Source organism: Loxodonta africana, chromosome 12 (assembly GCF_030014295.1).
Source record: "Loxodonta africana isolate mLoxAfr1 chromosome 12, mLoxAfr1.hap2, whole genome shotgun sequence".
Taxonomy (NCBI): domain Eukaryota; kingdom Metazoa; phylum Chordata; class Mammalia; order Proboscidea; family Elephantidae; genus Loxodonta; species Loxodonta africana.
The window spans coordinates 55,775,029-55,802,543 of record NC_087353.1 but is presented as its reverse complement, the minus strand read 5'-3'; the positions used below and the strand labels follow the sequence as shown (position 1 = coordinate 55,802,543).

Genomic DNA, 27,515 nt, shown 5'->3' with positions numbered 1-27,515 from the left:
GGGGAGGGGCCCCTTGCCCTGGGGCCCAGTTGTCTTTGTTGTTTGCCATCAAGTCAATTCCATAATCGGGATGACCCCACATGACAGAGCAGAACTGCACCAAAGGGTTTTCTAGGCTGTAATTTTCATGGGAGCAGATCTCCAGGTCTTTGTCCCGTAGAGTTGCTGGGTAGAATCGAACCGCCCATCTTTTGGTTAGCAGCCCGCTGCTTAACTCTCACACCATCAGGGCTGGAGCAGGGTCCAAATGGAGAGTAAGTCAAGCCACAACCCCAGACCTGAGGCTGGAAGCACTGATCCGTCACAGCTGACCTCAGAGCCAGGTGGGGCCCTGTGAGACTATCACCTTAGTGCTCTCTGGGGGGCCTGTGCTCCCCGAGCTGGCCAGTGGCACGAGCAGGGTCACCCACACCATCGGGCGCACGAGTGGATGTCACATTAACCTAGGAGTAGGGTCATGAGCGGGGGTTATTGAGAAGATTCCCATTGAGATGGAACCTCAGTTCTCCATGAGGGTTCAGGGTGGTGGGGCCTAGGGCTGGGCACGCTAGGGAGCAGGGCCAGAGTACTGGGCCCATCCCAGGCCTCAGGCCACTGCCTCCAGCACTGGAGTCCCTCCTGAAGGTCAGAGGAATACCTAGCCCAGAACTCACTGTGCCTTGAGGCCCCTCCCCACTCTCCATCCTCTCTGTTTGAAGCTCTGAGAAAAGAACCCTCCCTCCACCTTGTCAGGCTACCTTCTGAGGCCGTGCATGCTCACTGTCCCAGGCTTCCACCCCCTTGTGCCACCCAGCATCGCTGCCAGCTTCACCCATCCCTACACTCCACCACACATCGCCTAAGCCCATGGAGTCATCCCCAAAGGGACCACCTTCTTGCAGCCGTGCAGGCCTCGGTCTCCCCTGCCTCCGCTGCTGGGGTGCAAGAAGCCCAGCAATGCTACTCCCACACCCGAGCCACACATACCTCCCCCAGGAGGTCCACCAGAGTGACAGCATAAGTAGCCAGGAGGCCTGCTTTGAATACAAGCAAGACTCGAGACAGCATGGGGTCCCTGCAGATGTACATTTATTCAAACCCCGCCTGCTCCATCATGGCCACTCACTCCAGAGACCAGATCCCTGATGACCCTGCCTGACTGCCCAGCTGGGGCCAGCATCCTCGCCGCTGTGGTCCTTGGTCACTGCCTGGCCATCTCTGCCTGCCACACCAGCTCACCCGAGATGTAGGTGGCCTGGACATGGAGAGCATCATCGAGCACCACGAAGTCTGGAGGGAGGCAGCAGTGAGGACGGGGGGCCATGTCACAGCCCCACCCCCACCGCCAGCTTGTGGGGACACTGAGGCCCAGGGACGTGCTCCACGCAGGAAGCCAGACTAAGGTGGGCGGCTGGACAGGGCTGTCTGAGAATGGGGAATGGGTTAGAGCCCACTCGCCTACCCTGGCCCTGTCCCCAGGCCTCTCAGGAACTCTCCAGTCTCCTTGCAGGGCAAAGGCAGCCCTCACCTGCATCAGCACCAAAGTCCAGGGTCCCTTTGTGCTTCTCCAGCCCCAGCAGCTGGGCGGGGTGCAGGGATGCAGACTCCAGGGCCGACTCCACACTGCAGCCTGCACACGGACACAGGTCAGTGACGACCCTGGCTCCAGCAGGCTCTGCCATGGCCCCTCACCCATGCACACCCCAGAGCTCCTAGCTCGAAGCCCAAGGCTGACCAGGGCCCACTCTCCCCCACCCGAGAATGCCACTCAGACCTGCTTTTCCCAGGCCCTCCCCCTACTGCAAAGACCCTTTCCTCACTGACAAACTGCTCTCTGGGTCCAAAGGCCCCCAGCCTCACTGACCTGTGGTCTGCAGGAAGTGCCGCACACAGACATCCATGGGGGCGATGCTGCCGCAGAGCGTCTTGGTGCCTGGAGAGCAGAGAGGGTGGTGCTTGGGGACACAGGGCTGCCTGACACACTGGCGGGGTAGGGCGTGGGGGAGACCCAGTAGGCTGGCAGGAGCCCTGGGTTCTTGCCTCCCACCCTGAGGGGCTGTTCTCATGGTTGGCAGACAGGAGGCAGGGACACTCACCTGCCACATAGGCTGATAGCCCGTCCACCTCCACCACCTGCTGCCCCAGCGTGTGACGACCATTGCCTAGGCCCAGGGCAGGGATAGCATCAGTGACCAGCACCAGCCCTGAGGGAGAAAGGAGCATGAGGACCTGCAGGCAGGTCCCCAGCCTACCATCAACCACCCTGCCCCACCACTTACCCTGGGGGTGGGCCCGGTGGGCGATGCGCAGGGCTGCTGGGTTGGTATGGATGCCGTCTGCAATCATCCCATAGAAAATGTGGCGGCCTGGGGGCACCTGGTCACTGGTCAGGAGCCCCACAATGCCCGGGTCGCGGTGGTGGAACTGGGCAGAAGGAAGCAACAGCTGAATACATGCAGGCCCCAAGCCCCCACCTGCCCGGGCACAGGGCAGTACTCACAGGCAGCATGGCATTGAAGAGGTGAGTGATGAAGGTGGCCCCGCTCTGCATCGCGTCCTCGGCCGTTCGCAGGTCTGCCACTGAGTGCCCTGTGCAGGGGACAGGATCAGATCCTGTGCAGGCCCAGCCCTGCCTCCACCCTGCAGACAGCCCCCTCACCAAGTGACACGCGGATACCACGGGCTGTCAGCTCCTGGATCACCTCGTGACTGCGGCCCAGCTCGGGGGCCAGTGTCAAGATGCAGACGTTGTCCAGGGACCCATAGGTGGCTAGCACATCATGAAAGGCGTTGGCCTCAAAGGAGCGGACGTAGGCCTCAGGGTGAGCGCCCCGCTTCTGCCGGCTGATGAATGGACCCTCCAGATGCACCCCTGGGAGGAAGGCGACGGAGCAGCTCTAGCAGGCAGCCCCACCCCACAGCCCCTGCCTGGGCCCCTCTCACCTGCCCTCCCTCCCTGGTGGTGGGGCATCTGGAAGGAGAAGGGCTGCCAACAGGTTCCCCCCTCTTGGAGTCTCACAAGGCTGGGTGGGAGAAGGGGCCAGCTACTTACCGATGACTCCTGCCCCATGGGGGCCACCTCTCTTCACAGGGATCTGAGGAAGGACCTGGGGGGAACCAGCTGTTAAAGCCCTGCACACACAGCCCAGCACCCTGAGGTCACAGCCCAGCCAAGGTCAGAGCTCTGAGCCCAGCCCCAAGCTCAAGCCCAGTCCAGAGTCCAAAGCTAATGGCAGCGCCTAGCCCAGTCCCTGCTGGCCCTCCCTCAGGTCATCAGAAGAGGGCTGAAGCCCCACCAGGGTCCAGACAAGCCAGGTCCACCAGGCATCTTGGGCAGGTCTCTAGAACGAAGGGCCACAACAAACAAGAAGACAAAGCAACTGGGGTAGAAAGCAGAAACCAAAGGAGAGTGAAATATCTTATATCCATGAGATAACAACAGGGTATTAAAAAACAGGAACAGTCAGGGAAAAAACCCAGGGAAGAGCTGGAAGATAAAAACTGAGGAAACATCCAGAAAGCAGTCAAAAAGAGAAAAAAAAAAAAAAAAAAAAGGACCAGTCCATCCAGGAGGTCCAGCAGTAAACTAGCAGGACTTTCAAAAAAAATACAACAGAGAAACGGAAGTGGGGAAAAAAAATCATCAATAATTCAAGAAAAACAAAAAAAAAATGATAATAAAAAAATAAAACATAGCAAAACCCTGAGTTTCTAGATAGGCAGGGCCTGCCAACACAATGGGTGAAAAGAGACACCCTCTGGCTCCCCTCTCCCCACATCCTCCTGAGGGCTCAGAACACAGCAACAAAGAAAGGACCCCACAAGTCTCCAGGGAGAAGAAACAGGCCACACACAAGTGATGCAATGTCAGATGGCTTCAGATTTCTCATCAACAATTCCAGAAATTAAAAGGCAACACAGCAAAGTCTTTAAAGTTTTTCCAATTTAAGGAAGGAAAATGCCTTCCAACAGAATTCTATCCCAGCAAAACAACCAATTACGAGAACAAAGGCATTTTCAAAAGATTTACCTCCCGTGACCCCTTTCTGTGGAAGCTACTGGATGTGCTCTGCCAAAATGAAAGCATAAAACAGGAGAGAGGAAGGCACCGGACACCAGACACAGGCAACAGAGCAGGAAGAGGCCAGGAGGCTCTCTCTCCTGGATAGGGAAGGGAGTTTCCAGGACAGTCTGGCCTGGTAGGGCTGGCAGCCAGTGCTGAAGAGAACAGGTCTCAAAGGCTCCACAAGAAGAGGAAAACGACGGCACCATTGAAGAAAAGAGTGAGAAAATTGGCGGAAAGCCTGGAGCAGACCAGAAGACCTAGTTGGTACCCAGCTACCGGTACCAACAGTTCTGATCAGGGCCACAACATATAGAACGAGAGAAAAATGCAGAACAAAACTCAAATTCTTAAAAAGTCCAGACTTACTGGACCAGGTGAGACTAGAGTACTCCCTGAGACGATTGCCTTGAGATATTCTTTAAACCCTGAACCTGAACCGAAACCATCCCAAGGTCACCTTTTGACGAAATAACAGATGGGCACACAAAAGAAAGGATATTATTGGGGAGTACAGTGCTCCATTAAAAAAAACATCTATGTGAGACCAAAAGGTCAACAATTCTAAAGCTAAGATGTAAAGACAGGGGAGCAGGGAAACTAGAGCACTGGAATAACCAGAACACAGAAAGAATGCTGACACATTGTGAAAAACGTATCTAATGTCACTGAACAATCTGCATAGAAATTGTCAAAGAGGAATCTAATCTGCTGGGTAAACTTTCACTGAAAACATTGTTAAAAAAGAAAGCAAGCCTGGAGCAAAGGCAGTAGCTACAAAACGAGAAAAGCAAGGAGTATTAACTCCAAGGACAGCAGGTTGGCAGATAAGGAAAAGTAAGCAGGGTGCATGGCAGGGTAAGCCTGAGGTCCACGCACACAGTCCTGACAGCTGAGCATGGCGGAGGATGGGGTTTAAGTTTTTCCAGAATTGAAGCAAAGGGCATGAGAGGGGGCTCGAGAGACTGAAAACAGGGCTACAGCTAATCTTTCTTGGTAGGGAACAAACAGATATTACCCTGCCTGTGATTTACAAATAAGGAGGAAAATTCCAAAAGAATCAGCTGGAGATGGAAATGGTTGTCCCTATTGTGGAAAAACCAAAACATCGCATCATATGCATGTGAAAGCTGGACAACAAATAAGGAAGACCAAAGAAGAACTGACGCCTTTGCATTGTGGTATTGGCGAAAAATACTGAATATACCATGGACTGCCAAAAGAACGAACAAATCTGTCTTAGGAGAAGTACAGCCAGAATGCTCCTTAGAACCAGGGATGGCGAGACTGCATCTTAAATATTTTGGACATGTTGTCAGGAGGGATCAGGCCCTGGAGGACATCATGCTTGGCAGAGTACAGGCTCAGTGGAAAAGAGGAAGACCCTCAACGAGGTGGATTGACACAGTGGCTGCAGCAATGAACTCAAGCATAACAACGATTGTAAGGATGGCTCAGGACCGGGCAATCTTTCATTCTGTTGTGCATAGGGTCGCTATGAGCCGGAACCGACTCAACAGCATCTAAGAACAACAACAACAACACGGTGGAAAACCAAATCTGCTACCATCAAGTCAAGTAGAACTTACCCCACAGTGTTTCGAAGAAGCAGCTAGTGGATTTGAACTGTTGACCTTCTGGATAACAGCTGAGGTCTTAACCACTACACCGCCAGGGCTCCACAACAATGGGTTTGGTTTTTTTGGTTTAGGGTGGAAAACTGGCAGGGCCAAAGGGTTGCTGTTTTTCCTAATAAGACTGGGTATGTGCTTGAGCATAAGGTCACTAGAAATCAACAACAAAAAGACAATAGCTGAGTTTTTAGAGAATTGAGTTTTTGAAGACAAAGCAAAAGAGAAAAGAATGAACCGTAACCTGGAGGCGAAGAAAATGAGTCACTTTCAAGGTAGGGAGGCGACTTGGCTGCTAACCAAAACAAGGGCAGTGTGAATGCACCAGCTGCTCCTTGGAAACCTTATGGGGCAATTCTACTCTGTTCTATAGAGTTGCCATGAGCTTGAATTGACTTGATGACTTCAAGGCAGGTGTCCTTGCCACGGAGTCAATTCTGACTCATAAGGACCCCATAGCACGGAGTAGAAGTGATCTGTAGGATTTCCAAGGCTGTAATCTTTATGGAAGCAGACTGTCACATCTTTCTCCCGCAGGGCGGGTGATGGGTTCAAACCACCACCTTTCGGTTAGCACCCAGGAATGTAACCACTGCACCATCAGGGCTCCTTTCAGGGCAAGTAAGCAGCTGTAAAGTGTACAGAGCATGTGGAGCCTGACTGCCACCCTTAGGAGACGCTTGGCACTGGTTCAAGAGACCGCAGACCCAAAGCAGGGAACAGATACAATCAGGTCTTTGTTCTGGGAACAAAGGGCACAGCTGGAGGAGATACCACAAACATGAAGGTGGTTGCAATAGACCAGAGCGTGACAAGTGACATGGGCAACTGCTGGCCACCTGGCAATGCAATGCCACCCAGTATGAATGGGCCTCCAAAGGAAGGTAGGGGGAATACCCAAGTGAATGGCCCTCTAATTTCTAAGCTGAAACTGGTATTAAGTGCTCCATAGCCAAAGCCCTCCACAATCTCTTCCATAATCAGGTCCTCTCTGCCTCCCAAGCCTTCATCCTGTAAGCACTTATCCAGGGTTTACAAAGTGCCTGGACTGTGATGGGTGCTGGAAAGAAAACTTCAAGTTAAGTCCTTCTTGAAAGAAGTTCCTTAAGTCTGTATCAGGGATATCAGATGTGGTGCTATTGGCACGTGATGGCCCTAGGTTTGGCCAACAGAGCACAACAAAGGCATTCCCAGCAGATGGCTTGGGGGCTGGAGAGAGAAAGTGCCAGAATGTGCCTGGGAGGGATGCTAAGGAGGTAAAAGGTAAAAGGGGTAGAGAGGGGGAGGGCGTGCAGACTCCTGCACTTGGCAAGGTCACCTGCAAGGGCCAGTCCCAAGGTTCAGTTGTGCTGCCTAGTGGGAGACAGCATATCTCCCCAAGTTACCGGCAGAGTGCACCATGGGCTATCAACCAGGACAGAACACGCCTGGTGAGGCGCTGGCTTGCAGTAGGAAGATAAGTTTGGTTTTTGGCATTTTGACATTGTTGTGAGAGAGCCGAGGAAATTCCCAGAAAATAATCCACAGCTGATATTAACTAAGTGCTTAATACGTACCAAGTGCAGCGCACCATACAACCCTAAGAGATGGATGCTACAATTACTCTCATTCCTAATTGAGAGAAAGGGTTTGAGGAAACTAAAGTTCAGAATGAAGTAAGGGCTCGTCCTAAGTCTCACAGATGTTGGTGAAATTGGAAGGCCAGGACCAAACAAACCCAGGAAGCTGGAACCCAGAGCCCACCCTTGACCCACTATAGTTTCCTTCTCTTGCTCCACACACCCAAAAGGGAAGTGTGTGTGTGAGACAAAGACAGACAGACAGACAGAGATAGAGAGGAGAGAGCGGACCAGCAAAATGAAATATGGTGACCCTGGAATGGATGCTGTACTGGTGTTAACACATAAGAACAACAGGCAAAACTAAATAATACAGTAAAACCCGTGAAAGCCAGAACCCGGTCAGAAAAAAAAACTCAAATAATTTCCACTACAACAAGCAAATAAAAGTGGTAAGACTGCACCATCCTGTTAAAGACAGAAAACTTTCGAGACCCAGAAAAACAAAGCAGTCCCCAGGAATTTTGGCTCTCACAAGTTTCACTCTAGTATTTTAACAGTTAGCTTCCTAAACTTAGTAACTGTGTTGATTATTTATGTGAATAGCCATCTTTTAAAACAAAGTATTAAAGAATAAAGAAGCAAGATACAACCAACGGACTCACAAATAGCCCAGAGAAAAATAACATACATATGAACAGAAATATTAAATGATAAAACATGGCAGACTTAAAACTAGAGACCCTTAAAGATGAGGGACAAGGAGTCCTGGAACTTGCAGGTGGAAAGGAAAGGTGGGGAAACCAGCCCCAGGAACACCCTGTGGAGAGACAGTGAAGCTTTCTGTAAGATGTGTGCCACCACATACCAAAGACAAATTAGGGAGGCTGAGCCTGTGAAGTAACTCTTGGATGTGGCAATCAGAGGCCCTGGTGACCTTGGTCAAGGTGGCAGTTTCTGGAGCCCGAAAGCAGCCAGAGTGCAGGGTGGGGAGGGTGTGTGGCAGGTTTGAGCACGGAGACAGCAAACATGCGGTGGACTATGCGCAGCTGCAGGGGCAGCCAGGGAACCTGAGGGTCGCAGGGGCAGGATGCCAGGCCAGGCAGAGGGCTGGCAGCAGGTGAGGCCAGACACTGAAGCCAAGCATCCTGCTGGGAGGTGGGAGAGGATGAGGTTCGTCGGAAGTTAAGGAGCTGCCTCCTGGGGCACCCTTCCTCCAGGCCCTGGAGCCCGACCTCACCTTATGATAAACCTCGGGCGGGGAGGTGACCAGCGTGGGACAGAAGGCCGTGACTCCGTGTGACAGTATTTTCCGGGCCACCAGGGCGACCCCTGAACCCACGTCCTCGGTGGCCTGAGAGAAGTCAACGCCAAATCCGCCTGCGGCCACAGAAAACAAGGTCGCGCGGTGCTCTGGGACCCCCGCCCCCGCCCCCGCCCCCGCCCCCAGGCCCCCCGCGGGCCGCACCGTTGATCTGCACGTCGATGAAGCCTGGCGCCAGTATGCAGCCTCCGCAGTCCTTCTGCTTGTCGGCCAAGCGCCGCTCGTCAAAGAACAGCTTCTCCGGATCCAGAACGCGGCCCTCACGAACCCACAGGTCCTCCCTGCCACCGAGCGGCCGGATCTCGGATCGCTCGCTGGGGAGTCCTCTGCCCCGCACTCTACCCCAGGCCCTCAAGCTGTCCCAGCGCCGGGGCGCGTCCTACATCTCGCGCAACCTCGCAGCCCCCGCTCGGCCTCTACACCCCGCCCCGTCTCGCGTCCCTGGCCGGCCCCCGCACTCCGCAGCCCCACCTGAGCAGCGTCCCGCCTCGCAGGAGTCGGCAGTTGGTGAACTGGAGGACCGAGGCCCGCGCCGCGCCCTGCCCGCGGCGCATCGTGAGCCAAGCCGCCTGCAGCTCCGCCGAGTCCAAATCCCGCGCCCGGGCAAGCCCAGAGCGGGCGGTGCCACGTAGCCCTCAGCTGACTGAGGCAACGCGCCACGTGACCGCCGCGGCCATGTGACCCAGCCATCCACGTGACCGAGTGCAGCGCTCTGCGCTGGTGAAATCCCGCCCCGGTGCCCCCAGCGGCGGCGTACCCGATGCAGTCTGGCGCCACCAGAGCCCCGGCTGCAGCATGGGCCCATAGAAACGGCGCGGACACGGGATCCTGTAACATCCGAGAACTTTATTGGACACAGGTTGCGCTGGGCCCGTGGGCCCAGCACCCTGCCCTCCTCGGGCCGCGCGAGGAGAGGGAGGTGTTACATCCACGGAAGTCTCAGCGTACCGGAACCCCACAACGGAACACGCTACCTAAGATTACTATAGAATGGGAGACGAGGGCTGCTCCACAGACGTTATGGATAGGTCAAATTTTTTATAAATAAACATCCAGTGAAGAGAAAAATTACAAGTCTAATTCATCCTTATACACTCTGGGGGCACCCAGGGCCTGCTCCTCATTGGTAAGGGGCCTGGGTGGGAAAGGAGTGGGCCCAAATGTCCACCGCACGGGGCGGGGGCCGGGGGCAAGGCGGGCAACAGACAGTGGGCACTAGACACTGCGCATTTACAAGACCAACTACTGAGGGGTCTGCGGCCCCGTGCGTGTGTGTCAGGCTGTTCATCCTGGAATGAGGAGGGGGGTGATCTTTACATTGTATTCTGTGGCTGCTGGGTGCAGAGGGGCTACTTCGTAGAGAGGATGAGGGCAACGATGAGGCCGTAGAGGCCAAGCACCTCTGCGAAGATGAGAATCAGGATCATGCCCACAAATAGCCGGGGCTGCTGGGCAGTGCCCCGGACACCAGCATCCCCCACGATGCCAATGGCAAAGCCAGCTGCCAGCCCACTGAGGCCCACGCTCAGGCCTGCACCCAGCTGAAGGAAACTCCTGGGGAGAGAGACACAGGATTGACATTAGCAGCCAGGCACTGTCTCCCCCATCCCATACATTCACAGAGTCCCCCCAGCCCTGTGGAGTGCCTGATAAGGATGGGGGAGGGCATGGCACCAGCAGGCTGCCTGGCACTCACTTGTAGAGGGTGATGTTGTCATTCAGGGAGTTGGCGATGAGGACAGCCACCACTAGGCCGTAAATGGCGATGATGCCAGCCATGACCACTGGGATGATGGACTTCATGATCAGCTCCGGCCGCATGACCGACATGGCCGCGATGCCTGTGCCACTCTTAGCCGTGCCATAGGCGGCACCCAGGGCTGTGGGAGGGAGGCGAAGTAAGCCCAGGGCAGGGGAGGCCACCTGAGGCCAGCACCCTGGGGGACAGCTCTGACACAGCTTTGAGGGCCACCCCAAGTTATCACACGCAATGTGAGGTGGCACTGAGCAGAACAGCCTGGCCAGGGCAGGAGAGGCCTCTTGGGAGGAACAGCTGTGCCTTTCCTCTGGTGAGGCCCTTCCCACTGTCTGGGCAATCTGAGGCTCCAGCTCTGCCAGGAAGCCCCACTCCCCAGCACACCCCAAAGCCTGCTGCTCTTAAGGAGCCTTGGCTGCAGCTGCCTGCAACCAAAAGGTAGAGCTAGAACAGGTCAGGGTGCCCAGTGATTGTGGGGGGTTGGGGAGGGGGCAAGCTGACAGGCCACTTGGGGCCCAGAAACCCTGGAGTCCCAGGCACCTAAGTCAGAAAAGACCCAGAAAGCATCTCAGCAGCCCATGTATCAAGCCAGGCCAGCCCTCGGGGCTATCTACCAGAGACACCATGCTGGAAGAGCCACCCAAGGTCACAGGGCCAGGAGAGGCTGAACTGGCAGGTGCAGTTCTCTCAGGCCACTGCTCCACTTGCCCATGTGAGGGTCAGGGCCTGTGGTACCTAGCTGGGTGCGCTGCTCAAAGAGCTGCTTCCAGCTCCCCTAGCCAAACAGCAGGCCCTCAGCAGCCCAGAGAATCTTTTCTCAATCATGGGGAGGGTCAAGGACAAGACGTGGGCTCTGCTCGGGCACCCATCACCCAGCCAGGACCACATGATAAGGCCACCCTGTGAGCACCACAGCCTCCAGTTCACCAGGCCTAGCTCAGAGGCCACTACCTGAGGCCTCCCACAGCACAGAAGGGACTCCAGAGGACCTGTCTCCTCTAAAGGTGTCCCTCCTCCTCCTCCCCCAAACTCTCTCCACGAAAGCTACGGTAGTGTTGGAACAGAACAATGGAGATCCATGGGGGACCAGCCAGCTGCCACCTGCCCTCCAGAGTGACCTGAGGAGTCTGGTGGGAGCAGGCTGCACTGGTAGCCCCACCTCGGCCCACATTATCCTAGTGGAGCACCGAGGGGCCAGTAATGGGCCTGCTCCACAGAGGATGACCTAGGTCAGGGGTGGCAGTTGTTGTTAGAGGCCATCGAGTTGGTTCTTATTCATAGCAACCCTGTGTACAAGGGAAGAAAACACTGCTCGGTCCTTCACCACCCTCACAATTGTTGCTATGTTTTAGCCCACTGTTGTTGCCACTGTGTCAATCCATCTCACTGAGGGTCTTCTTTTTTACTGGCCCTCTAACTCTACCAAGTATCATGTCCTCTTCCAGGGACTGGTCCCTTCAGACATGTCCAAAGTAGGTGAGATGAAATCTCACCATTCTCGCTTCTAAGGAGCATTCTGGCTGTAGTTCTTCCAAGACAGATTAGCCCATTCTTTTCGCATTCCACAGTATAGTCAATATTCTTCACCAATACCATAATTCAAAGGCATCATTAATTCTTGTATCTTCCTCATTCACTGCCCAGCTTTTCACATGCATACAAGGAGACTGAAAACACCATGGCTTGGGTCAGGTGCACCTGAGTCCTTGAAGTGATGTGTTTACTTCTTAACACTTTAAAGAGGTGTTTTGCAGCACATAATGCCTACTGCAGTATGTCGTTTGATTTCCTGACTGCTGCTTCTATGGGCATTGAGGTGGCAGAGGCCCGGCCATTCCTGTGCATGTTCTACTCATCAATTTGGTCCAAGAGATGACCACTCTGCCCAGAGAGATCTCCACCTTCACAGGACTCTTGTGCACTAAGTGCAGCAGCCTCTTCTGAGATAGGACAGGCAGGGGCTCTGGGGAAAGGTTTTGTGGAGGCGGTGATGCCACATGGAGCTGCGGAGGTGTGTGGGGGATCACAGAAAGATGGGGCAAAGTAAGAGCTCCACACAGTGCGGAGACACCAAACAAGATGGGTGGGGAAGGCTGGAGGGCACCGTCTGAGGTGTGGACGATGCCATGCCTGGACATCAGCATCCTCCACCCAGACTGGGGGCCCACCTTCAGGAGGCCTTGCCTGCAACTCTCCTGCCACCAAATGTATCTTTGGGCTCCCCACGGACCCAGCTGCCACTGGGAGACTGAATACCGGGAACAGAACGCACCCGATGCAGAAGTGCGAGCCCTTCACTACTAGGGCAGTGGGGAGATCATGAGTCTTGGAAGAGGAGGGAGCAACAAGAGGAACAAAGGGAAGAGACCGCAGGACCATCAACCATCAAGAAGCAGAGCAACAGATGAAAGCCGCTCATCCCAGGCAGAGGCAGGTCTCCAAGAAGGCCCAGCCTGCCACCCCGGGGTTTGGGAAGGCACATCTTCCAGCACCTCCAGACAGAGGGGACAAGCCAGCAGGCAGTTCCTGGAATGTACCCACCACCCACAGGGTGCCACCAGCAGGGAGGAAGTCAAAAATACGGAAAAGGAGCAACAGACGTTTTGTGGAAGGAGTGATGAAGAAACAAATGCCAGCATTTCTGTCACTGTCAAGAGAAAAGGGGAAGCTGGAATGTGAGTGGGAGTGGGGCCTGAAGACAGGTTCAGACCGCAATTGGTTTTAAGAGGACGACCAACCAGGACAAGTGCTAGGCAAGCCAAGAGCTGCTGAGGCCGGGGTGCGGTAAAGAGCTAGGGTCAGCCTGGGTGCAGCACCAAGGCCTCGGACAGAGGGACCTGATCAGGGAGAGACCCTGAGAAGTGAGTGCAGTAGAAAAAGGCCACCCCTGGAAAAGGGCTACATTCAGAGGCAAAATGAAGTCAGGAGCTGACTCAATTGGCTCAGTAAGAAGGTGGCTCTTGTGCGTAGGGGAGCAGGGCTGAAAGCAGACAGAGAGGAGCCAGCATGGAGGCCCACAGGAGTGGACAGGACCCAGTGCCCAGGAGCCAGGGTTAAGCAGTAAAGCCCTGGGCCAGTGATGGCCTGTTCTGGCCTCATCTATAAGCACCTTGCGGATTTCTGGATGAAGGGAAGGGAAGCGCTGGTGGGGGGAGGCAGGAAAATTGTGCAGGAAAGGGCTTGGGGAACAAGCAGAGAAAACTAGAATGCTCCAGTTCCATGAGGCAGGGATCTTTTTGCTCGCTGACATCTCCCCAGTGCCCGGCACAGTAGGAACTACAGCCACACATGACAACCCACAGGTAGCCAGGCAGACCAGAATGCTGGGAAAGATTCTTGCCACAAAGAGCAGAAAAGGCTGGTGGAGAAGATTCAAAGGAGCTCCAGAGCAGGAGGCACCCCCAAGCTGTGAAAAGAGCAGGCTAGCCTGGAAGAGAAGGGGAAGTCCTGACCATTTCTCCCACCACAAATGACCCCCTACTGGTGCATGATGGGGAAGGCAGGGCTCACTCAGCAGCATGTGACCAGCAGGCAAGCCCAGACAGGGGCACCCAGAAAGCAGAGTCCCCAAGCCCCCACCCCCAAGTGTTTACAGTCAGCAGACACTGTGTTTGGAGTTCAAACCCTCCCCATACCTGCTCTGGAGGGGAGCCTCCCCAGTCCACAGGTAAGGTGGGGCAGGGTGGGGTCATCAGAGCCCAAAACCACACCTACCTGAGGTAGCTCAGACCAGGTCGGACCAGTCCCTGGGGGATGCGGCCAGGCTGGTACTTGCTTTCCTGGATCCAGCATTCCCACTCCTGGCCCAAGCACCTTCCTCCCAGGTAGGACGATTCTCACTGGACTTGATACCCCAGGACTGCCAAGAGCCAACCCCACTCTAGGGAGACCCAACTGTCACCTCAGGAATAGGGGGCCATCAAGAACCCAGGAGGTCCCCTCCCCCACACCCAGGGCAGCCCCTCCCAATTTCAGGACGAGAAAAAAGGTCATTCATTCATCAGGGCCAGAATTAAAAGACTCCCTCCCAAGAGACAAAGACCTAATCCTGTAAATGGGGACACCTCAAGGCATAGACCCTCAGAGTGCCTCCACACGGCAGAGCCTCAGCCTGTCTAACCCCCCATCTTCCACAAACTGACAGTGCCACCCCCCTCCGCCCCTCGGTCCTTCCGACTCTCAGGACCAAGCCCTCGGCACAGCTTTCCCAACCAGCCCACACAACTGACGACCCTACTGGGAAACCGCAGCAAACCCTAACCGGAAGCACCTGTCCCTGTCGAGGCCGGGCCGCGGCCAATGCGAAGGGCCTGAGTCTCTGCAGTGACAAGGCTCCCTCGGCCCGATCCCCCCCGCCGCCCACAGACAAGGCGGCCCCGCGTCGGGGGAGCCTGCGGAGATGTGATGTCACACCCGCCCGCAATATTGGGGGGGAGGCCGGGTGCGGAGCAGGCGCAGGCCCGCGCATCGCCCCCCGCACCCCCAACCCAGCCTCCCGCTCGCCTTCCCGGCTAAGATGGCAGCGGTGGCGCCGTTGCCCCACCCCCGCACAGACTCGAACGGCTGGCAGGGGCTGCCCGGCCCAGGAGCTCTCGAACCCCCGGACCCCAGGCTGTCCCTGCAGCCCACCGGCCCGGATCCCCCGCCCGTAGTCACTTGTGGCTCCAGGCACCCCCAACAGCTCCGAATTGCATCAGTGACGTCACAGGCCGAACCCCGCGGACTGCGGCCAAAAGCCCCGCGCACTCCGGCACTCCCCGCCCGCGGTCCCTCCTGCCGCGGCGCTCACCGCTGAAGACCATGGCGGCCGAGGCGCCCATGACGGCGAAAAAGGAGGCGTACTCGGGGCCAGCCGCGGTCTCGGACATGTCTGCGGGTGGGTGGCGAGCTCAGCGGGCCAAGGCGGGGGAGACTCGGCAGGGCCCCGGGCGGCGGGCGGGCGGGAACTGAGGAAAGGGGACCAGCGGCGGCAAAAGCGATCCCGCCCGTCAGCTGCTGCGCTCTAAATACCAGCACCGCAGAGCAAAATGGCGTCCGCGTCCACGTCACATGACTGGCGCCCCGCCCCTGCGGGCCGCACCACCTCACGCCGGCAGGGGAGATGCGTCCCGGCGACGCCCGGGCCGCTCGCGGACCGCCCATCGCCCCACCGGCCCGGGCTCCCTGGCCACTCCCCGCCTCGGCTTCCGGGGCGCGTTGCCGGGTGCTGCCGGCCTCTCGGACCCCTCAGCGTTGGACCCGTCCGACCCCCGGGCGGGGCAGAGCGGTGGAGCGTATATTAACATACAGGGCGTGGCTTTACCGTCCCGCCTCCTCTGCGGGCTGCGCGGCGCCGACCGCTTTTAGGTCTGAGATTTACTTCTCCTTGGCGTTCCCTGCGCAGAGGGTTTTCACCGCCTGGCCTTTCTTCCGTATCTCTCACTGACTGAGCACCAGCGTAGTCTAGACCCTGTGGGCGTTGGATCGGGCCAGGCCGGACCACAGTCTTCTCAAAGCAGACAAAGCTGGAATGCCGAGTCCCGGGCTCAAGCCTGCTCTGCTCCGGAGCCCAGGAGAGCCCCCATCCCACCTATGAGGTCAAGACCTCCAGCTGCAGACCTGTGTGTCTCTCGGTCGTCCCTGCAATCACCAGACAGGCACTGTGGGTCCTCGCCAGTCTCCTCCAGGGTGAGACCTATCAGCTCTGACCCTCCATTTGGTGATTTTACCCTTCGCTTCTGATGAAAAAGAGCTCCCTTCTCGGCATCTGTCCCCTCCCCTGCGTCAGGGACCCAGATCAGTTGGGCGGGGGGCAGGAGCCCCTCAAGATGGAGGCATGACTAGTTTGAAGCCCTGCCAGTTTTGTGGCCTGTCTTGGGGCCCCCATCCTGTCCCCACCCCTGCAGGGCTGCCTTTATCCCCGAGCCTTTATCCTCTGTCCCGGGCTGGCACTGCCCGATACCCCCCATGCAACGGGTCCCATGCCTTATCTCCACTTCTCAGCTCCTCAGGCTTCCTTTAACCTTTTGTATTCACCTCCACCGGCCCCTTCAGGAGCCCTGGCAGTGGCTGGGTCTCCCTTCTACCCCCAAGCCCTCATCCCTGTGTTAAAGCATTTCCTTGTGCCTACTGTAATCAACTCCTTCCACTTGGGTGGCAGGGTCACCTTCCTTGATCTGGGCCTCTCTCTGCTGGACTCTCAGCTCCTCCTTCCACACAGGAACCTCCCTCTGCCCTCCAACCTCCCAGCTAAGCTGGATCTGGCACCCTCTGAACCTGCAGGCCCTAAAAGTCCCACATCTGTCCTGCTTCCAGAAAGGAGACAGCAGCTACCCCTAGAAGTCCTCTCTGCCTCCCTCTGCCCCCCTTTCTTGCCTCCCACTGAGGCTTCTTGAGAGAGGACTTTTCCCACAGTGCCCCTAATTCCTCATTACCCTGCCCTCCCTGGTTCCTTGTCCTTGTGAAGGTCACTGGTGACCACCATTTCTCTAGATGGAAGAACATTTGTCAGGCTTCGCAGCACCCTCTCCTCTCTCCTGCACCCCTCCTATAGCTCATCCGTCAGACCACTGCTTCCTAGAGTCACAAGGGGGAGCAGAGCTGGGCCCTGTCGAGTAACCCCAGCTTTGCTGCAGGTCCGAGGCTCTCCCAGGGCTGCCCTTCCCCTGAGCGGTCATGGCCTCACCTTCGTGTCATCCTCCATCTACACTGACCAGTCCTTCAGCTGCACCTTTCTAGCCCTGATCTCCCTCCAAGGGCCTACCCAAGGCCAGACCCCATAACTCCAGGCACTTAGGATACAGGGCTATTGGAGCCTCAGACAAGGCTGGGGCTGGGTGGGGGCTGGGAGGCTGCCTGGAGAGGGTGGCTCATGAATTGCACCTTGCTGGAGGGGAGGGTTTGGGCCAAAGGAAGGAGGAGCAGGGTGGCCCACCTACAGGGACAAGCGATTGCAGGTGCAGAGGCCAGAAGTGCACAGAGGCCTGGATTGGCAGCAGAGCAGGGAGACAGTCCCCTCAGGGATCAGCAGGTAGTCCGCTTTGCTCACTGCTGGCTGTGTGTTCTCCCACTTCCAGCTGTGGCTCGGGGGTGAGAGGTCACACTGGGTCTCTGCTGGGGCTTGGAACACCTCAAACCAGCATGTCTCAAACTCTGCTAGCCCCTGCCCCCGTGGCCACCAGAGGTCTCCAGCCTGCCACCTGACCTAGGGATTTGCTGGCCTCCACAATTGCACAAGCCATTTCCTTGAAGTAATTTTCTGTATGTATGTACACATATATATGTACCAAAAAAAAAAAAAAACATTGCTGTTGAGTTGATTCTGACTCAGAGCAAGACTATAGGACAGAGCAGAGTTGCCCCATAGGGTTTCCAAGGAGGGGCTGGTGGATGCGAACTGCTAGTTTTGGTTAGCAGCCATAGCTTGCTGTAGCTCTTTAACCACTGCATACGTCTCACTGGTTTGGTCCAGACAACCTAGATATTTTGGTTTTTTCCTTGCTTTCTGCCAAAGGCCTCCCAGCTGCCCAGCCTCTCACACTAGCAGTCACACTGCTTCTCCTCTTCTTCACTTTTGACTACTCACTCAGTGCCCCCCCCACCCCCCGCATTGTGCCCTGCCACCACTGGGCCCCTGTGGGCTGTTCCCACCCCACTTCTGGCCTGGGTCATTTCCCCATCAACCCGTTCTTCACCCTGAAACCACAGGATCCTTCTAAGTGGCAAATCTGAGCAGTCACTTCCCTCCAGGAATCCTTCAACATCTCCCTGTCACCGGCGGGACCCTACAGGGTCTACTCCCACTTACAACTGCGCCCCTATTCATGATGCTCCACTCCCTCCCCCATCGCCAGTGTCCTTGAGCATGTGGCTCCTTCTGCACCAGCTACTCTTTCACCCTTCTGAGTTAGCTAATACTACTCAGTCTTTAAACCCACTTAGACACCATCTCCTCCAGGAAGCCCTCTTGACCTCCCCCCTCTTCCCTCATAGTCTCCCCCACTGATAGTCCCAGTTCTCTTTCTCTGTGTCCCCTGATAGGGTGCGTGGCACACAGAGCTAACACTTATTGAGCACCTACCGTATGCCTGGCCCTCTTCTTTCCAAGCCTTGTGTGGTATTATCTCAGGTACCCTCGGGTGACCCTATGAGGAAGACACCATGATCGTCCTCATTTTGCAGACAAGGAACAGGCACAGGAAGGTGAGCAACCTTGCCTAAGGTCACCAGGTGAGAGGTGGAACTGAAACTCAAAGCCCAGGGGCTGAGAATGGCCCATCTGGTCACCAGGTGAAGGGACCTCAAGGGCCCAGGTCACCAATTTGGACTTCCTAGCCATGGCAGGGTCCCGGGGTGGGGATGGGGCATTTCTCAGGCCCTGTGCTCTAACTGGGACTGCAGGAGGAGGCAGCCAAGAACAAACCTGTGGCTTCTCACTCACAGTTACTTCCCTGCCCCCCCCCCCAACCCTGGCACGAAATCACAGTGTCATGAGTCACTGGCCTGTCTGCATGGGTTTGGATTTCCAGTCATGGAAAGGGAGGGCCTTTGGGAAACTCAAGAGACCCTGAAAAGGGGAGGCAGTCAAAGACACAGGGTGGGACCTTCAGCTCACCATCCTGACTGAAAGCCAGCTGGAGAAAGAAAACCGATGGCACTTTGCAGAATGGGGGGGGGGGAGGGGGAGGACAGGGATGGGCAAAGACACCAGGAACAAAATTCCAAATGGCCTCAAGTGATTGGGAAGATGAACTTCTCCCAAGGAAGCTCTTCAAAAGAAGAGGCTCCAGTGGGCCCAGCAGCATAATCGGGAATGTCAGAAAACTGCAGACAAGCGCCGTGTCCAATTGAGTGGGGCCTTGTTCCCGAGTCGCCATAAAGACATGTCCAGAGTGGGCCTGACGATGCTGAGAAATGGCATAGCTCTCTCTACCTGGTTAGCTAAGAGCTATGTGGGGCCCAGGGAGGCTGAAGGGAGATAGGACAGGAATGCAGTGGCATTGTTGGGGTGGGGGGCGGAATATAAAGGTGATGCATTTTTTCCGTAATTAAAAAAAACATGGCTTATAAAATGATATTTGTTGTTGGGTGCTGTCGAGTCAGTTTCAACTCATAGCAACCCCATGTGACAGAACGGAACTGCCCGGGAGGGTTTTCTAGGCCGTAATCTTTATGGGGAAACCCTGGTGGCATAGGGGTTAAATGCTGTAGCTGATAACCAAAAGGTCAGCAGTTCGATTCCACCAGGCACTCCTTGGAAACTCTGTGGGGCAGTTCTGCTCTGTCCTATAGGGTCGCTATGAGTTGGAGTCCACTTGACAGCAATGGGTTTGGGTTTTTTTCAATCTTTATGGGAGCAGATCGCCAGATGTTTCTTCCTCAGAACTGCTGGGTGGGTTCGAACTGCCCTTTTGGTTAGCAGTCAAACGCTTATCCACTGCACCACCAGGGCTCATAAAATGATAAAAATTAAAAATGGCTTATACGTCTGGGGTCTTAAAAGCCTGAGAGCAGCCCTCTAAGATACTCCACGGGTCTCACCCCTTCAGGAGCAAGAGAGAATGAAAACTAAAGATACAAAGGAAAGATTAGTCCAAAGGACTAATGAACCACAACTACCACGGCCTCCACCAGACTGAGTCCAGTAAAACTAAATAGTGCCCAGCTACCACCACTAACTGCTCTGACAGGGATCACAATAGAGGGTCCCGGACAGAGCTGGAGGAAAACGTGGAACAAGATTCTAACTCACAAAAAAAGACCAGACTTACTGGCCTGACAGAGACTGGAAAAAATCCCAGAGTATGGCCCACAGACACCTTTTTAGCTCAGTAATGAAGTCACTCCTGAGGTTCACCCTTCAGCTAAAGATTAGACAGGCCCATAAAACAAAATGAGCCTAAAGGGGCACACCAGCCCAGGGGCAGGGACTAGAAGGCAGGAGGGGAGAGGAAAGTGGTAATAGGGAACCCAAGGTCAAGAAGGGAGGGTGTTGACATGTCGTGGGGTTAGCAACCAATGTCATAAAACAGTATGTGTACTAACTGTTTAATGAGAAGCTAGTTTGTCCTGTAAACCTTCATCTAAAGTACAATAAAATACGTGGTATAAGGGAGACCTGAAGGCCACCAACTGCTCTTGGCCCAGGGAGGTTCTGTGGGTGGCGTAGTTATAGGGAGACTCGTGATGGTGGATTTGTCAGACACTGAAAGGTCAAGAGGTCAGAGTCAGATGACAGGGAGGACCCTAGGGACAGGCCATTCCCCCATCCTTCTCGCTGACCCCAGTCTTGGAGGATTAATGCCCAAGGGCCTGGTGGGTTCTGACTCTCGGCAGCCAAGCCAGGTGCGGTATGTTTTCTCTCCCTCTCTCTCTCTCAGTCTCCCCTCTTCTCTCTCTCCCCGCCTCCTATCCCCCTCTCTCCTTCTCTCCCTCTCTACCTCCATGAGCATCCTGGGAAGGGACACAGTCTGGCTGATTGCTGGAACCCAGTCAGTACCTGGTCCCGGGAGCAGATTCTCAGGATGCTGGATGCATCCCGCCCTGGACCCTCCTCTGGCTAGGTCAACACCCCGAAGGCCCCGCACAACTCCCTCACGCTCCCCCAGTTGGGATTTGCACAACCAGGGCCATGTCAGCCTTGGACTCTCATTCATCCCGCATTTACAGGCCCTGGAGATACAAGATGAGGGGGACCCGGGGAAGCTGGGCACCCTAACGATAAGGCCCGAAGCATGGTTATTAGATGCTGAGATGTAGGAAGGAGGGAGGAGCTGGGGCTCTGTGACCTGGGGCCTGGCAGATACGAGGGTCTGTACCCAGTCCAGCTTGTGTTTGAAAGGAAGCAGGCAAGTGGTTAAAAATAATGACCAGACCAGCAGCAGGTCATCCATTCTGCTGTGGAATGATCCCTATGGGCAATTAAGCCTCCAGAAGCAAGGGCTAAGGGCATGTCACAGTGCACAAGGCTGAGACCCTCGTGGTGGTTGTTGCTAGTTGCTGTTGAGTTGATTCTGACTCATGGCGACCCCATGTGTGCAGAGCAGAACTGATAGGGTTTTCAAGTTTGTGACTTCTTGGAAGCAGATCACCAGGCCTGTCTTCTGAGGAGCCTCTGGGTGGGGCCAAACTGTCCATCTTTTGGCTAGTAGTTGAGCACTTAACTGTTCACTCCACCCAGGGACTCCTTTACCCACATAAACAGCTGATGTTAACAGTGGTGGCCTCTGGGGAGGGGGCAGGAAGGAAACTTCCCACTGCACATACCCTGTACTGTATTAATTTTCTACTAGGTGAACATTTTACCTTTTAAAACCAAGACAACCAAACAGATGAAACACCTTCACAGGAGGCTAGAGGCAGCGACGCCAGCTGGGCCGCGATGGCCATAGACCAGGCCAGGAGAAGGGGCTGCAGGAAGGCAGATGGTGCAGGTACCCAGAAAGAAGGGGCCAGCCTGCCTGGTCCAGTTGGGCCCGAACTGTGGCCTCCCCGCTGACTGGGCCTCTGCGACATCAGAGGACACAGCCCTGGGCCCTCTTCCAGCCAGGCCCTCCCGATGCTCCCAGGTCTTGCCCAATTCCGGCCTCGGAGGGGTCCAGAGCACTGATACTGCAGGGAATGCTGGTGGGGGGCCCAACTTGAGCCCTGGAAATGCACACCCCACATAAGACCAGTGCACACCAGTGTGGACACCCAACACTCCTCCAGAATGGCCCCAGACAGCCCCCAGCAGCTCAGGCAAAATCACGCGGGGGCTTCTTGCATTCCACAGTGTTCTGGGCTCACAGTCTCGAGGGCAGGGGCACAGGGAGACTGATAAACGACTTAAAAAAAAAAAAAACTCATAGCCTTCGACTCATAGTGACCCTATAGGACAGAGTAGAACTGCCCCATAGAGTTTCCAAGGAGCGCCTGGTGGATTCAAACTGCTGACCTTTTGGTTAGCAGCTGTATAGCATTTAACCACTATGCCACCAGGGTTTCCGATAAACACTTTAGAGTCGTCTAAAGTGCTTGAAGGCATTGGAGCAGAGGAGCCAGCCCGCTTTGGGCCCCTAGGTGGAAGTCTCCTGGCAAAGAAGCGCTGCAGCCAGCTGAGGAAATGGCATGTACGAAGACCCTGAGGTAGGAGCTCTTGATCTGTTAGAGTAACTGAAAGCAAGCTGGTGCAGAGAGAGAGAGCGCGGTAGTGCTATGGGCCAAGCCAAGCCAAGCCATCTCAGACGTGGCCAGCAGCACAGCACTCATACAGAAATCTGCTTGTCTTGGGAGGCAGAGAAGGAAGAGGGAGTTGTCCACCCATGTGGCCAGCTTGAGTAAGGGGAACCTGGGGAGGAAATCATGGCCAGCAGCAGTTTCACAAGAAAACCGAGCAGAGCTCCTGCAGCACCAGCAGCAAGGGCAGGGGCACGGACAGGACGCACCTGGGAGGGACTGGAAGGGGTTGGGGCATCTGAGTGGTGGTCACAGAAAAAGCATGTTTCATTTTCTTTATATTATACAGATATAAACAACTAAAACCTGAGGTATTGAAAAGACATTAACACTGATCTGTACAAACTTCCAGACAAAATATTCTCATTTTGAATGAGAAATGTGAGCTTGCTTTCAGGAGCATAACTTTTGATGTTGGGTTTTAGGGACATTCTTTTTTTTTTTTTAAATAATTTTTATTGTGCTTTAAGTGAAAGTTTACAAATCAAGTCAGCCCTTTACATATAAACTTATATACACCTTACTACATACTCCCAACTACTCTCCCCCTGAGGCAGCCCACTCCCTCCTTTCAGTCTCTCTTTTCGTGACCATTTTGCCAGCATCTAATCCCCTCTACCCTCCCATCTCCCCTCCAGACAGGAGATGCCAACATAGTCTCAAGTGTCCACCTGATCCAAGAAGCTCACTCCTCATCAGCATCTCTCTCCAACCCATTGTCCAGTCCAATCCATGTCTGACGAGTTGGCTTCAGGAATGGTTCCTGTCCTGGGCCTATAGAAGGTTTGGGGAACATGACCACCAGGGTCCTTCTAGTCTCAGTCAGGACATTAAGTCTGGTCTTTTTATGAGAATTTGGGGTCTGCATCCCGCAGTTCTTCTGCTCCCTCAGGGGTTCTCTGTTGTGTTCCGTATCAGGGCAGTCATCGGTTGTGGCCAGGCACCATCTAGTTCTTCTGGTCTCAGAATGATGTAGTCTCTAGTTCATGTAGCCCCTTCTGTCTCTTGGGGTCGTAATTACCTTGTGTCCTTGGTGTTCTTCATTCTCATTTGATCCAGATGGGTTGAGACTCACTGATGCATCTTAGATGGCCACCTGCTAGCGTTTAAGACCCCAGACGCCACACTTCAAAGTGGGATGCAGAATGTTTTCTTAATAGATTTTATTATGCCAATTGACTTAGATGTCCCCTGAAACCATGGTCTTTAGGGACATTCTTGATGGAGAAGTTATTCCTTCCTATTCCCTTTGGTTGTTCCCCATCCGCCCCTCAGACATCCACTGAGCATGTCTGTGTGTCAGGTGCTGCAAACAAAATGATAGGAAACAGTACCAGTGAAAGCTTGGTGTGCACTGATTGGCTGCCTCTGGGCCTTTGCATGTGCCCTTTCCTCAACTTAGCTATTTCCTCCTTCCAGTTGGCTGCAGTGCTCCTTCCCAGGAGACTTCCATGATCACAAGTAGTGTTTATCTGACTTCTCAGAAGGACAGATTGACCATGCTTCAACTAGTGCAATCCTTTGAAATTGTACCTTGGGAGGGCAGTTCCTTTATCTCACATGCTTCCTTCTTCTCTTCTGACAGACAGTCGGACTGACAGACGGGTGCTACTGTCCCCGGAGGCAATGCACGGACAATTTCCGGTCCTACCAAGCATTGGCACGTCAAGCCTTTCACAAGGCTGCTACTCCATGAATCTTGGATAATTTCACTTAGGGCTGAAGTCAACACCAACCAAACACCTTGGTAAATCATTCTCACTTCTGCAAAGTTGAGTTTTGCTTAAAATCCATATGTATGGTCATTGTTGCTGTTGTTGTGAGTTGCCATCAAGCGGCTCCAACTCATGGTGACCTTATGTACATTAGAATGAAATGCTGCTTGGTCCTGTGCCATCTTCATGTTCGTTGGTATGTTTGAGTTCGTTCTTGTGGCTACTGTGTTAATCCATTTCATGGGGGGTTTCCCTCATTTCTGCTTTGCTAAACAGGATGTCCTTCACATGGTCACTACAGGTTCACAGATTTTCACACCGCCCTGGCAACGTTTTATTTTCACATTCACGCAGATGTTCCAGAGTGTCGGTCCGGTAAACTGGTTTTCAAAGCCAGTAACCATCCTTCACAAGATCAAAAAGGTAAAATCACCCACACAACTAGTGTTTTTCTTCAATCGGTAGCTTATAAACTTTTGATAAGACTTGGATTGTGGATGGGCTTCAGTGTGGACCAGAGCAGCGTTTGCTCCTGTCTCTTCTTATGGACACAGGGCACCGGGACAGCGTGGGTGGCAGGAGCTTCGACATCACTGAACAGGGAAGAGGAGATCTGCAGCAGGAATGGGCCACAGCTGGAACACTCCCTCAGTGCCCAGCCTTCCCCTGCGCCCTGCCCCAGCCACCCATCAGGATACAGATTTACAGGGGAACTTCCTAACACTGTGTTTGTTTCCAGGAGCTCATTCACTACCCTCCTCTGCATTCCAACTGCTGGTGTGTGAGCAGTTAGGCGGTGTGGTGGACGCACAGTCTGTGATGGGGGCTTTGGGCTGCTGGTTGGCACTGTCCTCATGTCATGTCATTGGTCAATGTGCCCACTCTAAAATGTGGCTTTGCTTCCTTCGTCCCAAACACCGTGTTGACACATTCCATACCCAAACCAAAACCACCAGAGACTCCACCAGCCTGAGACCAGAAGAACTAGATGGTGTCCGGCTACCACCAATGATCGCCCTGACAGGGAACACAATAGAGAGTCCTGGACAGAGCAGGAGAAAAGTTTGGAAAACTCAAATTCACATAAAAAGACCAGACTTAATGGTCTGAGAGACACTGGAGGAACCCCCTGAAACTATGGCTCCTGGATGCTCGGTTAACCCAGAACTAAAACCATTCCTGAAGCCCACTATTCAGACAAAGATTAGACTGGACTATAAAACAAAAAATAATACTCATGAGGAGTGTGCTGCTTAGTTCAAACAGATACACGAGATCAAATGGGCAGCTCCTGTCAGGAGGCAGGATGAAAAGGCAGGAAGGGACATGAACTGGTTGAATGGACACAGGGAACCAGGAGTGGAAAAGCGGAGTGTGTTGTCGCATTGTGAGGATTGCAACTAATGTCACAAAACAATATGTGTATACATTTTTGTATGAGAAATTAACTGGAACTGTTAACTTTCACCTAAAGTACAATTAAAAAAAAAATTCCAACTCATGGGAACCCCACGTGTGTCAGGGTAGAACAGCTCCATGAGGTTTTCACAGGCTGGTTTTTGGGAAGTAGATTGCCAGGCTTTTCTTCCGAGGCACCTCTGAGTGGGTTCCAACCACCAACCTTTCTGTTAGTAGCCCAGCACTTAACCATTTGTGCTGCCTAGGGACTCCAAATTCCATTGGTCTGCTAAAACGAGTGAGTCTGCATTTGTGTGACACATTTCATTTTTAGCAATGACTCATACAACCTCAGACCCAGCTTCTCAAGCACCTTGGACACTAATATAACCCGGATTATAATTTTTTTTTTAATTTAACACCAGCAGATTATTTTTAAAAACCCACAAGCTTTTCTAACATAGATGTTTGGGTGAGGGAGATACCCTGAGGGTTGCTTGGCACCCGGCTTCACTTGGTGAAATTTTGACACAAAGGGGCCATTGAGGCATTTAGGCCGAGGAGGAGAACTATCCAGGTACACGGATCCAAATGTGACATGGTTGCTAGACTGCTTAGTTAGTGGCAATTTTTTTTTGGAGCCAATATTAGCCTGTGAATTTGATGACACTCTGGATTTAATAAAAGGAATTTATATCTGGAACAGAAAAGGGACATTGGTGGAAAAACTGGGGAAATCTGACTAGTCTGTAGGTTAGTTTAGAACAGCATTGTACCAGCGACCATTCTCTTGGTTTTGATCATTGTACCACAGTTACGTAGGATAGTGACATGAGGGGAAGCTGGGTAAAGAGCATACGGAACTCTCTGTTCCATTTTTGCAACTCTTCTATAAACTTAAAATTACTTCAAAATAAAAAATTAAATTTATTAAATACAAAATAGATGTTGTTTGTTGTCGAGTTGACTCTGACTCACAGTGACCCTACAGCACCGAGCAGAACGGCCCGATAGGGTTGTCTAGGCTGTAACTTTTTTTTTTATTAAACTCTGAAACACATGGGGTCACCATGAGCTGGAGATGACTCAACGGCAACTGATTTTATTGAGCCATAGTTCACATATAAAATTCAACTCCCTCCCCCCCCTTTTTTTTTATTGTGCTTTAGGTGAAAGCTTACATACAGCTCAAGTTAATTTCTGGACTGTTCTGAGGGGTGACATCTGTAAGCCCTGCACAGTCTTCTGCCCCATTTGACCTTGGGGCCCCTGGAAGCGCCTGAGGAAGAAAAAATAGACTGGGAGCCCTGGAGTTGATACAAGACAGTCTTTAATGCACACAAACTTGGCGGTACAGGCAAGTGCTGGGGGGCCAGGGAGGGGGCTGCAGCAGTCCACAGGGGAGGGGGGAGAATCGGGGCCCTCCCCCACAGCACTGCTCCCCTCTACAGGGACTCACACCACCATCACCACCCCTCAGCTTCCCAACAGTCCTGTGAGAAGAGCAGGGAAGGACAACTGTCTCCATATTACAGTTGGGGAAACTGAGTTCTGACAGGTTTGCTGGATTCCCAAAGCCACAGAGGCTTCCTGGTTTTCCTCCTACACTCCTGCTGCCCTGCTAAGAGGCAAAGGCTAGAGTCAGAGGCCTAGGGAGCACAAGTCCCAACAGGAGGAGTGAGGGAAGATGTGGAGATGGGCAGAGCATGGCATCGTGGAGACATTGAGGTGGGGCTGCCTGGAGCCACATGGGGGCCAGGCTGTGGGTGGCAGGTCCCAGGGCCTCCACAGGCCCACTCGGCATCCACTTGTCCCTCTCCCCCTGCAGTGCCAACCCTCAGAACCAGCTGAGGGGGACAGGGGGTGGAAAGGGCTACTCTGTAGTCCTCGCTTGC

At 54.1% G+C, this 27,515-nt stretch overlaps 2 protein-coding genes and 1 long non-coding RNA gene across 11 annotated transcripts; 1 reads left to right on the top strand and 2 right to left on the bottom strand.

The window, feature by feature from the left end:
• Window positions 1-1,051: 1,051 nt before the first annotated feature.
• AMDHD2 (amidohydrolase domain containing 2) lies at window positions 1,052-9,366 on the bottom strand. 8 transcript variants are annotated; one of them, XM_023557495.2, is made up of 12 exons: window positions 9,028-9,366; window positions 8,701-8,837; window positions 8,473-8,612; window positions 5,632-5,827; window positions 3,032-3,086; window positions 2,639-2,851; window positions 2,480-2,568; window positions 2,259-2,403; window positions 2,076-2,183; window positions 1,844-1,912; window positions 1,442-1,609; window positions 1,052-1,269 (listed from the first exon to the last, which is right to left on the bottom strand). In XM_023557495.2, the coding sequence occupies exons 1-11, from the start codon at window positions 9,359-9,361 to the stop codon at window positions 1,464-1,466; spliced, it is 1,632 nt and encodes a 543-aa protein (XP_023413263.1). In that variant the 5' UTR covers window positions 9,362-9,366; the 3' UTR covers window positions 1,052-1,269; window positions 1,442-1,463. The 8 variants fall into 8 exon arrangements, with proteins under 8 accessions (XP_023413263.1, XP_023413260.2, XP_023413262.1 ...); XM_023557492.2 differs by having other exon boundaries at window positions 1,052-1,404; window positions 1,508-1,609; XM_023557494.2 differs by having other exon boundaries at window positions 1,508-1,609.
• Window positions 9,367-9,382: 16 nt separating this feature from the next.
• ATP6V0C (ATPase H+ transporting V0 subunit c) lies at window positions 9,383-15,309 on the bottom strand. Its single transcript, XM_003417762.4, has 3 exons — window positions 15,102-15,309; window positions 10,253-10,436; window positions 9,383-10,110 (listed from the first exon to the last, which is right to left on the bottom strand). The coding sequence occupies exons 1-3, from the start codon at window positions 15,178-15,180 to the stop codon at window positions 9,906-9,908; spliced, it is 468 nt and encodes a 155-aa protein (XP_003417810.1). The 5' UTR covers window positions 15,181-15,309; the 3' UTR covers window positions 9,383-9,905.
• Window positions 15,310-15,472: 163 nt separating this feature from the next.
• On the top strand, window positions 15,473-26,982 carry LOC104846615 (uncharacterized). Of its 2 annotated transcripts, XR_010323597.1 has the most exons (5): window positions 15,473-15,979; window positions 18,420-18,493; window positions 24,093-24,254; window positions 24,499-24,645; window positions 26,790-26,982. It is a non-coding gene; the product is annotated as an uncharacterized LOC104846615 (long non-coding RNA). The 2 variants fall into 2 exon arrangements; XR_010323596.1 differs by having other exon boundaries at window positions 15,478-15,979; window positions 24,499-26,982.
• The last annotated feature ends 533 nt before the right edge of the window (window positions 26,983-27,515 follow it).